At 33.2% G+C, this 15,420-nt stretch overlaps 1 protein-coding gene across 1 annotated transcript; it reads right to left on the reverse strand.

Moving 5' to 3' along the window:
* Positions 1-4,995: 4,995 nt before the first annotated feature.
* On the reverse strand, positions 4,996-14,496 carry LOC122604144 (receptor protein kinase CLAVATA1-like). The gene is made up of 3 exons (XM_043777042.1): positions 13,329-14,496; positions 6,631-8,046; positions 4,996-5,345 (listed from the first exon to the last, which is right to left on the reverse strand). Exons 1-3 carry the CDS (start codon positions 14,494-14,496, stop codon positions 4,996-4,998), a joined length of 2,934 nt encoding a protein of 977 aa, XP_043632977.1.
* Positions 14,497-15,420: the final 924 nt, after the last annotated feature.

Raw genomic sequence — 15,420 nt, forward strand, 5'->3', positions numbered from 1 at the left:
TTATAGGGGTGATTGTTGGATAATCTTGACATAATTAAGTCGTTTTATGGGCTTGTTTAAATTAATGTCTTAAGTGTCTAGTAAGTCATAGTTGCAAGTCTATCTTAGTATGTTAGTCTATTAATTAGTGTGTCTAAGTCTAAAGTTTCAAGTCCAATATGTTTTATTGTTGGTTAGCAAATTATGTAGCCAGCATGTTTTTATCATTTAGGAAGTTAGTATTTGACCAAGTCACAAGTATGGGATATGGAGTGGAGAAGTGGTCCTCCCATGTTCCATTACTTTAGGCGGTGTCAGTTTTTGTTGGTTTTTCCACGTAGTGTCTTTGTAAGGCTATATATTTAGCCCATGGTTGTTTAATGAAAGTAGCAGTTTTTCCCTTTTACATTACATTTTAAAAACTCTGCCATTTCATTTCTCTTTTCCTCATCATAAAACAGAACCGTAAATCTCAAACAAGAAGGACCACACCCTACAGTTTCTTTGTTATATTTTGTTTTTTAAATTTGGGTTTTAGTTTTATATTTTGATTTTATTTTTGCTGCTGGTTATCTGTTCTTGGTCATTCTGATTCCTATGAGTGTTATCAGCAATATAATGAAATCTAGGTAATACCGTAATGTTGATAAAATAAGATAATGATGATAATACAGGTTACATTGAAAGAAGTTGTGAATTGATGAGCAAGAAGTTGTGAAGAAATAGTAGTTATGAAGAAAAGGAAGTGGAAAAAGATCGATGAACCTAGATTTCAGTTTCTTTGACTCATGTAAAAACAGGTAATTTGTCGTTTCTTTCTTATTAAATATTGGAAAACTTAGCATCCGGAGACCCAAGTTAGTATATAGTTGTCATTCCCTCTTTGAAACGAGCATGGTACCCGCACGTTGTGACGGATATTATGGACGACGGTGGCTCATGATGGACGACGGCGGTTGATGATGGACGACGGCGGTGGTTATTTACGAAAATAAAGGAGTTGTGTATTGTTTTGGTATATAGAAAGAAAGAATATTTTGTGTGTTGTTTTGGAGAGAGAAAGAGAGAATGAGGATATTTAGTTTTGTTTGAAGAGAAAGGGTAAAAGAGTAAAATTGCATGTCTCAAACATGTAAACTTTTCAACAACCCATATAATTTTTAAAAAGGAGTTGTGTATTGTTTTGGTATATAGAAAGAAAGAATATTTTGTGTGTTGTTTTGGAGAGAGAATGGGGATATTTAGTTTTGTTTGAAGGGAAAGGGTAAAAGGGTAAAATTGCATGTCCTAAACATGTAAACTTTTCAACACCCTATATAATTTTTAATAGAGAGTATTGATATAAATGATTAATGCCTTACTCACTTTATGAGTTTTGCCCTTCTTTCCCTGAAACTTCTGAGTTTTGTCCCCATAAAATTCTTCTGAAACTAATCTATGTGCTTGCTGAATCTTACAAGTAGTTCTTATCTCTTGGAGCCCGAAAAAAACAAAACTTATATAAAGGAAACACAACATAAAACATATTGGCCTACAGCCTAAAGATAACAAAAATGCTATATACTTAATCAACCAAAATAAAGCTTTCAAAAGTGTGGGATCTTATGAAACTAAGCGCATGAACACTATAGTTGGGGTCCTTATTTTGAGCCTCATCTCGGTCCATGCTGATCTTATCCTAACTTAGCCATGTCTGGTTCCGGTTATACATTATGCTGATCTTATCCAAACTTAGCCATGCCTGGTTCCGATTATACATTGAGCTATTTCTGTATGAAAAATCAGTACCATCTGTCTGTTTTTCAATCGGCTTAGTCTGAGCTTGAATTTCTATGAAACTTTAGCGTCTATCTCATGCTGCTAATAACAAAATAGTGATTTCAATTAAAAAGTTTCAGATAAAATAGTTCTAAAATAGCAGATTAGAAATCGGGAATAGACAAAAATTAATACAAATTATTTAAAAATAAAAGTGGAAAGTTAAGCAGGTCAGGCAAGTTGGAAAGCAGATTAAAACATGAAATTAATAATAATCTTAATCTTATCTTAATCTATATATATACTAAAAGACAACTGAACTAATGACTTATCAGCCAATCGCATTGTTTGATTTTATCGACTCTCGCTGATGTCATCATTTAATTTTTTACATGATTTTATCCAAATTAATAAAATCTTAATCCTAATAGTAACAATACGCACGAGACTTTTAGCCCGTATATCTATCAACAAGTTTTGGATATATCTTTCAAAACTTAAAGACAATTAATAAAAAAAGTACATTGCAATCAATATATTACTTCTAATTGAAATTACAAGTCTTCAACTGATAACTAATGATTCATTATGTTATCCTTAACTTCCACTACTCATTTAATTTAAATTATTTTTTTAATATCTTGACAATTGCTCTAGTAACTTATCGATTAATCACAACTCTCAATTTCTTAAAATGGAGTGTTATTTTCATTATTGACTTTATTTTATAATTTTTTTTATTTTTCATCACAAATTTACATTTTTTATTTAATAATTTCAGTATAATAAATAAAGAATGTAATACACAATGTGTAAAATAAAGTATCTCAGATGATAGTGGCCTATGATATTTTAATATTCAAATACCGTTAAGTATGTCACAATCTACTCTTTCTCATTTTTCGGATCTGATTGGAACAATTGAGAAGGAGGGAGACTTTGGCGAACTTTAATGAACATATTATAGTTTTGTAAAATTTAAGTATCGCTAAGCATGTCACAGTAAATAACTTTGATAAACTTATTTTTAAAAAATATTTCAATATAAAAATCAAAGTTCTAATTTTTTATTACTAAAAATAGTAAATTAAATTTTTAATCATAATAAATTAACATCTAATATTGGTCGTGTCGTAAGCCCCATGTATCAAATACAGACCTAAAATTTAGTGATAAACAAAATAAAAAAAAGGAAATAGGGGCTTAATATCCAGTATCTGAATCCGAAATTCCGGATATCCAAAAGTCAGACATCCAAAATTTCGGATACGGATTTGAGATGGTCAAATCCAATATCCGAGTTTTCATGATATCAAAAATTCGGATATCTTAATATCCAGGTATCCGATTTTGAACACTCCTAACTAGGATGACACATGCTACTATGTCATGAATTATATATATATATATATATATATATATATATATATATATATATATGGCTACCATAGCTAAGAGAAAAAAATAAGTTTAACATGTGATCTTGACCACTCAAATTAAAATTCAAATTAATCTCAACCTTTTAAATTAAAAGTCAAACATAAATATTTTAAATATAGTAACTCTTTTATGTATTTATTATACATTCTTTAATCATGGGAACTTTTAAAAAAATTATTGTAATGGATATCAATTTGAGAATGGACTTGAATTTAACTACTTCTAAGATTAATTGTCAACTCACGTATTTTGAAGTAACACATTTATAAACTAAACAATATTTAAAGTATGAATTAAACAAATATATAAGAAGTTCGACTTACAGAATTTTTAACAAAAAAACAATATCATTTAATTAGAAGATCACATGTCAAGTAAATAAAATTGTTTGAATCCCATTATGATAAATTATAATATAGAAGTTTAATTAGGAGTTCATATGTCAAGTAAATATGTTAAAAGTGTTACTTTCTTGAATCTAAGTTTAAAGTCATAAGAAATAACAATTATTTGAGTTTACATTTTAAAATTTTCTATACAAGTTTTCTTTTTTGTTTTTCTTGCTATTTTATGTCATGTTTATACCAAAACAAACATATTAGTTCGGTACTATATGCGGTAACGTGGTAATGGTGATCAACTTTGTCAATCATCCATTTTGAATTTTGATTGTTATTTACTGGTAGAATATTTAAAAGATAAATGGTTAAGTTGAATAATTATATATATATATATATATACATATACATAATATAAATATTAAAGCTATAAGGTAGAGACTTACTATGGTATAATGGCTATACTTAGCGGTTTAAAACTAAGACAAATCATATACTTTGTAGTAGGCCTATTAATCGGGTTGATTTGCATACGGTTGGCGGATTGAAACTTTATGACCCCAACTTAAGCTAATAAAAGTTTTAAGACAGTAATTTCAACTCGAACCTGAGTAAGGATCTACCTAAGCCATCCGATTAATATGTTGATTTCAGATGGATTAGTGGGTTGATTTCATGTCACATGGGTTAATAAAGGTAGGTAGGCAGGTTAAACGGGTTGGCAGTTTGATCCCGGGTCATGTGTGTTGGTAGGTTGACAGGTTGATTCCAAGTCAAATGGGTTGTGGGATAAAATGAGTTGGTAGGTCGACCTTTAAAAAAACATTATTTAAATTTAAATATTTTTGGGTTGACAAGTTGAATTATTAACCCCAAAAGTCAACCTGGCCCCAACCCAAAAAAATCAAGTTGGCGGGTTACCAGATCGAGATTTCACAATCCTAACCCAATTTTGCAAGTTGGTTTCAAGTCAAAATTCGGGTAAGATCGAGTATTGACAATTTTAATATATATCAAAGTCATTAAATTCGAGTAACTCACTAAGGAGGATCTGGTTAGGACAATTAAATTTAAGTCTATTTGCAGATTTTACAATGTCATCCTATACCAATGACGATTTTAATTTTAGATTATTTGTTTAAGTTTTTTTATGAGATAAAGTTGATCGTGTTTTGTATGCTTATCAATATACTTTATTGTTTCGAACCCGGTCAACAACCGGGTATAGATCTAGTTTTAGGGGTTACGGGAACTCCTTTAGGCCTAATAGAAAATACAGATGAATGCAAACTATAGTAGATTAATAAATGTTTTCATACGAATACATAAACATCGACTAAGTTATATGTTTATTGGCATTATGACACACATTGTGAGATTATAGTTTAATATAATTAAGTTTTTTACAAATTATAAAGCACGAAATTAAATTTTACTAACACCTCTGGCTCTTATTAGCAAACCTGTAGATTAAGCATTCTTATGCCACAATTGTGTCCCCGAGTGGAGGATTATTTGTCAACATGTAGACGACTTCCCTCATGCTAGGCCTAGTTGTGCTTTCGTATCTCACGCACATCATTGAGATCTTTAACACATGTGCCACACTTGAGAGACTGTAACCACTGAGCCTTGAATCCAATAAAGACAACACGACAGAAGAATCTGTTGGTCGAGGGTTCTTTGAAATCGTCTCTCGAACCCACCTAACAATCTCCACCCCATCACCAAACTCCCCTACTGCTTTTTTACCTGATATCATTACAAGAAGCACAACTCCAAAACTATAGACATCACTTTTTTCATCTACCTTCAAGGTGTGTACATACTCTGAAATCAGCACATAGACACATTAATGAACACTGTACTTAGCCAAACACACAGTGTACAATCATAAATCATATGAAGAATGATTTGATGGTAGCAACGACTATTAAAGTTGATTTATCAAAACATGCTCATAAGATATATATCACTAAAAAGAAAGAAATTGCTCAGTACCACCTTTCGCGAGTTTTGAGTCTCAATACCTCGACGGTGTGTGTGGGAGGTTAAGATTTAGACAGATCTTACCTCTACCTAAGTAGAGGTTGTTTCCATTTTCTACCTAAATGATAGAAAAGACCATTCAACGAGGTCTCTAGAGGTGAGGGTGTTTACCACTAATCCAACATGCTCATATATAAGATATATACTCGTATCACTGTAGCATCTTATTTGTGAAGACAAATCTAATGTAGCAGGCTAGCTATTGAATTATATTTATTTGCAATATATACCATGTTCCTACCTATGTTCCTACCTGGTACGTTTATATATAATTGGGTATACAAGTAAACGAAGAGGGACCCCCCTTTGAAAATCCCTGAAATCGAACTTTGACTCAGGTTTAACAAGTATTCTTGTGCCGTTTTTTAGATTTTTCTTAGACCACCCTAATCCTAAGATGCTTACTACTCCGTAATTAGTAAGATTGGACCATGAGAGACCAATAGGACACCATACCACCAGGTTAATAAAGATGCACAAAGCCAGATTCGGGTCATGCCAGGAGCTTTTCTTAAAAAAATTCTTGGCAAAAAGTTCGGGCCAGGCTTAGCTAGGCTTTTGGAGAATATATAGGCCAATCAAGGCCCAAGGTGCCATTTGATGGAAGATATTAATTTGAGTTGTATATCTTTATGTTTTAGTAATTAAAAATTTTGAAAACCGTATGACATTATTTATTATGGAAAAAATAGAGTTATACATAATAACATATATACACATATATAACCTTTTTAATAAAGAAGCTGTTTTTTTTAATGATAAAGCCCAGGCCAGGCTATTTTTGGAAAAATCCTTGGGTTTCAAGCTTAGGGTCGAGCTTTCGGGTTTTTTTGGACGACCTTGACCAACTTGGGCCTGACCAACAATTTTTCGGGCGGTATTCCTAGCCTCCCAGACCAATTGTGTAAATGGTTATTTTTTTTTTCTTTCCGAACGGCATTGTGTAAATGATTTAAAAGTATGAAATTGGTACTAATTAATCACTCTCATATGTACAGACTACTTTTAGAGCATGTTATAGCAAAGATGAAAGAAAAATTCTAAGGTTATGCATTAAAAAATTTACCTGGGGCAATATATCCAAATGATCCAGCAATACATGACATGTACTCGGAAGTACCTGAGCGCCTCAGGAACTTGGCAAGACCAAAATCAGCTACATGAGCCTCAAAATCAGAATCCAACAGTATGTTATTTGATTTCACATCTCGATGTACGATAATCGGTGAGCAATCGTGGTGAAGGTAACACAATCCCTTTGCCACCTCCACTGCAATTTTGTACCTTGCTTCCCATTGCAAATGTTCCCCTCCTGGTCCATGCAAAATGTCACCTAAACTCCCATTAGACATGTACTCGTAAATTAGAAGATTGATTTCTCCTTTTGTTACAAATCCAAGTAATCTCACTATGTTCCTGTGTTTATATCTTCCTAACGTTTTGATCTCTGCATCAAACCCATAGTCTCGACCATTTAGACGCTTGATAGCAACATCAACACCGTTGGGCATCAAACCACGGTACACGGTTCCAGCACCACCTTTCCCAATCATGTTCTCTTCTTTCAAGCACTCCAGAATGTCTTCAACTTTAAAACCTAACTTCTGAAATGTGGTAAGTTTCCATGTTTCAGATCTATTGCCCCGTTTCGTTTTTATACATATGATTGATATTAATGCACCGAAGAATATCAATGTCATGAATAAGGCAACCGTGCTGATTAGGATGATCAAGAGTTTCGATATGATGATTTGCTCGTCTTTAGATTTCCGTGGGCTGTGCGTTGTATGTGATAAAGAAAGGTTAGGGTTTCCAGCAAATATCGCGTCATTGAACTCTTGTAGTCGTCCGTCTGAGGGGACTGTACCTGACAATTTATTATACGAAAGATCCAACGTCGTCAAGCTGTTAATGTGACCTAATATGCTCGGAATGTCTCCTATCAGTCTGTTTCGTGAGAGATTGAGGTTGCTCAACCTTAGCAAATTCATAAAACCTTTCGGAATTTCACCAAATATATTATTTCGGCTAAAATCTACAGTAATTAAACCCGAACAATTACCAACGGAATCTGGAATGACACCAGTGAGATTGTTGCCACCAAGATTAATCGTATACAAACTTTTCAGATTAAAAAGTTCTTCTGGGAGTTTACCAACAAAGCCATTTAATTCGAGGGAGAGCATTTGTAGATTAACAGAACCATTCATCCCTGAAGGTATTTTTCCTGTGATCCTATTGTTCGATATCGAAAGAACTAAAAGAGAGGGACAATACATTTCGGCAGGAAGCTCGCCGCTAAAATTGTTATTACTGATCTCAAGCATGAGGAGTTCCGGCAAATTGAAGATGCCGACTGGAATAGATCCATTGAAGTAATTATCGTTCATTTTTATATTGGTCAATGACTTGCAACTTCCAACTTGAGCAGGCAGTGGCCCAATGAACGAATTTTCCATTAGAAACAACCCATGGAACTTCCCTGATCAATCACAAAACAAATTAAAACTACTTTAATGTATATGTTTTCAATTCATGCGTCAAACAATTCTTGTTTGCTAGTAAGGATGGGGCAACGGGCTTGGGACTGACAGTCTGGTATTGATCATGGTCCCATTTGAATCGCAGGTAGATATCAGTTCCAAATCCCGACAAGTTTCGATTGGTTAAAAAGAAAGAATAATTAAGAGAGTATCTATAGCATTAAGAGAGTGCGTATAATCCATTATAGATGCCTAACTAAGTGAGGACCCCGACAAGACCCCACCCCCAAATTAAGCTTCAAACTCATGATGTACCAAAAATATCCCTCACACTTTTGTATCCCAACCAAACAATACTGCCGTTCAAACCACCACCATACACGCCACCACCACCACCACCAACCCTCGCCCTTGCCACCTCCACCACCACTATCTAGGCATCTACACCTCCTCCACCGCCACTCTCCACCTACCCCTTGATGGGCCAAAACGCGCGCGGCCTGGACCTTTGATGGACCGGACAGGCTCGCAACCCACGAATTACAAGAAACGTGACCGAGGACCGAATCATGTTCAACTGGGTCGGGTTTCGTGTGGTTTTTAAGTCAGGCCAGTTAACCCATGCCAGACCCTTTGTGAACGTGGATACTAACATACCTTGGCCGTTAATAGATCAAAACTAAACACATTAGATAGATGTAGAGTTACAAACAATATACAAACAAACTTTTACAAACTCAAGTTCCACCAATGAAAATTAAGGAGAGAAAAAAGAAAGAAAAAACAAATTTTTATATGATTTCATTTCATATGCCATTTAAATTTGTAAAATTATGTTTGTAAACATGGAATTTATCGACACATTAATTGGTAAAGGAGTCATGTATCCATTTTTTGTATAAGTTAGAAACATGTATCTATAATAAATAAACCATAGTTAGAGGTTGAATTAAGAAGATAATGAAACTAAAACTACATAGATAGACGGCATGTGATCCATCTTAATCAAAAGTGCAATGAACAATAGAAACTTAAGGAAAAAATATAGGCACTTTTCTTACTTTCTTCCCATCCACCAATTAACTATACTATCTTACATATAGGATATATCTATCTATACTATCTTATAAAGCATTTTGTCCTTTTTTAAAATTTCAAAATATGATTTAAACTACCTAAATTATTATCCTTCTTTATTCACTAATTTAAACATCTCTACCTAATATACCTATAATACCCTTAAATCCTAACCACTCATTTTTTTTCTCTCTTCAAATCACAACCACTAATTTTTTTTTCTCTCCTCCATAAATCATTTTATTCCTTTAATTTATTCAAATTCTTTTATGTCAAAAACCGTATATCGATAAATTATAAAAATTGTATGGGTGTTATTAAAATTTCATGCTCTTTCATTAGAGATGTCATTCGATATACTTTCGACGAATTTCTAATTCCGAGTACAGAGCCCGTACGACTAAGGCATTTGGCTATCATACTCTATGACTTATTACCTTCTATGACCTATCACCCCCATCATCTCATCACCGTATTGCGTAGGTACTATTGCTCGTTAATTGTAATGTATAACTATATACAACAATTTTGTGGATGTTTAAAAAGTAATATTAGTTTATCACTACCTTCTTTTATGCAACTAAAATCCCACTTCCCATCACATATACAGATATATATATATATATATATATATATATAGATCTACATATACATATATATTTAGAGAGAGATAGATCGACCAACAGTTGTGGTGATGGTGCTAGAAAAAGCTGTCGGAGGTGGAAGACGGCGGTGGTGGTAGTGGGGATATGAATAGTGGTAGTTATAATGATAGCAGTAACCCAAATTAAAAGAAAAAGGGAAGAAAGGTAAAGAACGGGTTTTCCGACCGACACTCTGTCGGACACCATTACGCCGGTGGCCGAACCCAACCACTCTTCCCCCACCAGTTTTCTTTGTCAAGCACTGTTTTGATGCTTTATCACTTTATTGTTATGATTTTGATTTTATATTTGGGAAGGTATAAGGTATAACTTTGTGATGGTGTATATACCATTAATAATTTTCACCCTGTCGGATGAACGGATAATGTCAAAATATATTTTCCGAACTCCCATCACCCTTGGCTGCCACCCCAGGTAACCTGAAAGAAAATAGAATATTGGATTCACTTATTAATTAGTGTCTGGTTTGTCTTGATTTCTCATTGATGAACAATTCCTTTTTTTGTGAGGGAGCTCGATAGGGTCCCCAAGTGACTTGGCCCTTGCCTAAGTGAAAGTGAAGTGGTGGGCATACCCATCCCAACCAGGGGTATTCTAAGATTCGCGAAGAGCAACACCTTAAGATGTTTATGACCAATTGTATCAAAGGAAATATCAAAATAAAAATAATAAAACATGTGAAAAATAACAAAACATAGAACAAAACAAATTTAATAAAATAAACCCTTTATTAGTAGAAGAAGAAACAATAATCAAACTACAATTGACAAAAAAGTAAATTAAAACAGATGAAAAATAACAGTAAGATAACAATTTAATATCAATAATAAACAAACACGAGTAAAATGCAAAATATAAAACTAAAGTGATATAAAAAAAACCGTGTGTGCTTTTTTGTTTAGATGTTATATGAACATGATTTTTTTTAAAGATAGAAAGAAGATGAATGATGAAAAATGATTAATAAAAATTTATTTGGGTTGTATATATAATAACTTCTTGTGAGAGTTTTAAAGATAGTATATATTTTTAAAGTTTAAAAAGATTTGTTTGGATAGGAAAAAAATTTATAATAGGTATTAAATATAATTATCTAATTAATAAGCAAAAAAGAAAAAAAAAATCTAAAAAAAGAGAGAGCTAGATTAATTAGAAAGGAGAATCAGGCCTAAGAAGAAAGATTAGGGGTGTCAAGTGTATCCTGACCTCCTCTTTCAGCTATATTATAAATGATGAAACACAGGGTTGTCATAGAACGAGTGTCGTAAAAAAGGTATGGTAGTTGTCAAAATTTGATGGGTTTTTAAAATTTTGTTTTGGAAAATAGGAAATGTTATATCTATTTTTTTTTAAGGTGAATTTGATTGAAACTTAATATAATACCTGAAATAACTCTTTTAATTGTATCTTTTAATTTTATCAAATGTTAAAAGATAATTGATTAAAATGATTTTTAAATAACTTATTATAAAAAGGATATATCATTTTCCTCATAAAATAGGCATATATGTACCTAGAATTTGATAGTGATAACGATTATAATGTGTTTTTAACGCAGACGGAATACGAGATAAATAATCGAACCTCTTGATTTCAAAGAATATCAGGAACAATTCTTCAAATTATCGTTGATTCAGATTGAATACCGATAATCTGAGATTTACACACTAAACACACTCTGAATAGGGGAAAAATGATTTTTTGTATTTCATAAAACTGATCATTTCCCAGGGTTCTAGTACATATAAATAGATAGGAGAATTTTGACTGGACCCTAAAACACAAGTGGGCCAAAAGATATAACCAAAACAAAGTCCAAAAAACACGAAAAAAACATAAAAATGTCCAAAAGTAATAGAAAAAGGTCGTTTCGGGGCTCAAAGGTCGACCCAAATTGCTGAAGGCTCATAGAAAAAGGTCGTTTATGCGGTCGTTTTGACCGGTCATACGCCGAAAACGGAGCCCTGTACTTCAAGTTATGCCCCATTTTAGTGAGGTACCCTTTGAAACCTTGTCTTGGGCTTCCAAATACCACATGGCCTACTCATCTATACTCAAGGGCGCATCAGTTTTCGTATTTGTAGATATTGTATGTATGTAAAATTGTAAATATATATGTGTATAATATCCAAAATAAATTTAAGGGTTAAGTCACTGGATGACTATCGTACTTTCCTTCTTGTACATGATTGCCCATCAAACCAGAAAACTAAGCTGTATGACCAACATACTTTTCAAATTTGTACACGGTTGACCAAAAGTTTACCTTTTTACCGGTTACATTATTTTTTGATGACGTGGCAATGACGTCGCAATTTGAAAAGTCACTGGATGACCATCGTATTTTCCTTCTTGTACATGGTTGCCCATCAAACCAAAAAACTAAGCCGTATGACCAACATACTTTTCAAATTTGTACATGTATTTGAATTTAGTTTGGATTTGCGGGTTTTGAAAACCCTAGTTTGAAAACCCTAGTTTGTACATGTATTTGAATTTATTTGTATTGAATTTAGTTTGGAATTAGGGGTTTTGAAAACCCTAAATTTATTTGACAATTAGTGAAATGAATTAGTTTTCCATATATGAGCATGTATGAATTCGTTTTCAATATATGAGAATTTATGCTTGGTTAACTTTTTTAGAGTCTGCTGCTTCCGGCCGGAACTATTGGTGTTAATTCAATATTTATTATTATTATTATACAAATTAGGATTACGTTTTTATACACATGATTGCTGACTGAGCATCCAAGTCATTGTTAAAAATAATCCACTTCATTGCCACGTCATAAAAAAATTATGTAACCGGTAAAAAGGTAAACTTTTGATCAACCGTGTACAAATTTGAAAAGTATGTTGGCCATACAACTTAGTTATCTGGTTTGATGGGCAACCATGTACAAGAAGGAAAGTACGATGGTCATCCAGTGACTTAACCCAAAAGAAAATACGTTTAACAGGCTATCACCGGTCAACCGGTCAACTTTTGGTCAACCGTGTATAAATTTGAAAAGTATGTTGGTCATACAGCTTAGTTTTCTGGTTTGATGGGCAACCATGTACGAGAAGAAAAGTATGTTTGACTTAACCCTAAATTTAAAGATGACGATGATGATGATGATAGAAGAGGAATCCAGGGACCATGGGATCGCTGCTTAACGGTTTACAACAACTTCGAGCTTTTTTCAGGCAGTTTTGGTTACACGGGTTGACCAGTCAAAATATTGGATCCTTGGCATTTTCATCAGTGTCAATAGGGGTGTTTAGTGAGTTAAGAAAATCCAAATCCACAATCTGAAAAATCCAAAATTATCCGAAAGTGAGGATATCTCAAAACCAGATAACCGATTTTTCGGATTCAGATTTGGATATCGGATGAACTTTTCAAATATTTCCGATATCCCATGTATACTATTTTATGATATGTATAGTGTCAGTAGTTAAAGGTAATATATAGAGTAACTCAGTAAGTTTGTTTTTGAAAGAAACGGAAATGACAAAGATTAATACGCCATATATATAATGTATTTATTTTACCTCCTTTGCACAAATTTTGCGGAATCATTCCAGTGAAGCGGTTTTGTGAGACGTCAACTTCTAGTAGCTTGCCGTTACGGCCCAGATTCTCCGGAAGTGATGACGTGAAGTCGTTGTCCCATAATTGAAGCTTCTCCAGATTCGGGAGATCTCCTATAAAAGGAGGGAGAGGACCTTCCAGATGGTTATGGAACAAACTCAGTAATGTCAAATTCTTCAATTCTGAGAAACTATTTGGTATTCTACCCGTAAGTTGATTACGGGAGAAACCAAGCGATTTCAAACTCACTAATCCCGACAAGCTTGGTGGTATTTCACCCGTGATATTGTTGCCAAAAACAAACAGTGTATGTAACATCTTAAGATTCCCAAGGCTGTCGGGAATTTTCCCGGATAGATTACAGGATGCGAGGTCAAGAAGTTCTAACTTCTTGAAATAACCAAAATCTCGCGGTATTCCCCCATCATAGCGATTGTAGTATCCTAGCCAAAGCTCCCTAAGAGTCGATATGTTTGACAAGATCCCAGGAATCCTTCCTGAAAGCTCGTTTCCTGACAAATCTAGCCTCTGTAATTTAGCAAACTCGGAGTATTCCTCAGGGATTTCCCCATGGAAAAAATTACCTTGCAGTGAAAGTGTCTTCAAATTCTTCAATTTAGCAACCTCCACTAGCAGCTTCCCACTAAAACTATTATTAAAAATGTCAAACGCCTCTAGCTTAGTCATGCCTGCCAGGACGACGCCTGGAAGCTCACCAGTAAAAGAGTTGGCTGATAAATTAATGAATCTAATGGCAGTAAGATTACTCATCTCCAACGGGATTTCACCAGTTAGATTATCACATACGAGGATGAGATTCACTAGCTTGTTTAAAATGTCAATCTCCTTAGGGATTGTCCCTGATAGAGGAGTATTGGATATGTTCAGCGACGTAACACGTGAGTTTTCGTCACATGAAACTCCAGAAAATGAACAATGTAAATTTGAATAATTGGAAACATGACTGGAGTTACGCTTGGGTGCTTTCCAGTCGTATAACCCTGACCCGGTGGGTGTCAATACCATAGAAGCTTTGAGCTTCAAGAGAGCATCAAGATCTGAATACCCATATGAGAACTCAAGAAGAAATATGAAGGTAATGCACAAAGCTACAGAAATTATCTTCATTTATTCGGTGGGAATAAAGGGATCAAGGGGGTGGTGTAATAATTTTATATTACACGGTGAAAGTAGCTAAATAAAAGGAATTTTACGATGGCTATTAATGAAACATGTTAAAAACGCTAGCTTTCGACTACTATGCATGTGTAAACATAATGTTTGCTTTTTAATTCTATAAGGTGCTTAATTATGACATTCCTTTGTGCTTAACTAATAAAGCCTTATAAGATAACGACATAAAGTTCAATGTTGAATTTACAATACCTTCAATCTCTACTTCCAGGTTCCAAGGTCCTAAATTAATCGTACGCAATTATAAAAAGTAGGTTGTATGATTGATATATAAAGTTTACTAGGGTAGTACTTTGCGCTAGATTTGTTGTACTTTTTAAATGATGACAAATGTTAAAACTAAAAGATAAAATTAAAAAAAAAAATTGGTAGAATCACATGCTAACATCGTATGATTTTAGTACGATTTGTAAACTAATTTTAAAAAAATTAATTATTTTCCCTTTATTATGCACACAATTATTTTTAATATAATACTTTCGGTTGATGTTATATGCATTGAAATTGAACCTATATTGATGGTGTATTTATGATGTATACTTTATATATTTTATTTCTACATTATGTGGTTGTATTATTTAAACATTAAATAAAAAACAAGTTTATTGATTAGTATTAAAATATATTCATTTATGATGTTACCACCTTTAATAAGTAATTAATTTTATGTTAAAATACATTGTTGCTAGTCATATAATTTAAATTTAAAAAAGAGGTACTATTTATTTTTAAAAAAGAGGTACTATTTAAAATAGAGGTACTATTTATATTAAACAGAGGTACTATAATATACATGCATGCAAGATTCAACGATGAGAGTGGTGTTTTTTATTATACGGATTGAGTAGCTGTAACCAT

The sequence above is a fragment of the Erigeron canadensis genome, chromosome 6 (assembly GCF_010389155.1).
Source record: "Erigeron canadensis isolate Cc75 chromosome 6, C_canadensis_v1, whole genome shotgun sequence".
Lineage (NCBI taxonomy): Eukaryota > Viridiplantae > Streptophyta > Magnoliopsida > Asterales > Asteraceae > Erigeron > Erigeron canadensis.

What these genes read in the sequence shown, in the direction of transcription:
- LOC122604144 (XM_043777042.1), bottom strand. Translation starts at nt 14,496, where the DNA reads ATGAAGATAATTTCTGTAGCTTTGTGCATTACCTTCATATTTCTTCTT. An exon ending in GCAAAATTTGTGCAAAGGAG is followed by an intron (nt 8,047 to 13,328) that starts GTAAAATAAATA and finishes GTGATTGATCAG; the next exon opens with GGAAGTTCCATGGGTTGTTT. An exon ending in ATTTGGATATATTGCCCCAG is followed by an intron (nt 5,346 to 6,630) that starts GTAAATTTTTTA and finishes TGCTGATTTCAG; the next exon opens with AGTATGTACACACCTTGAAG.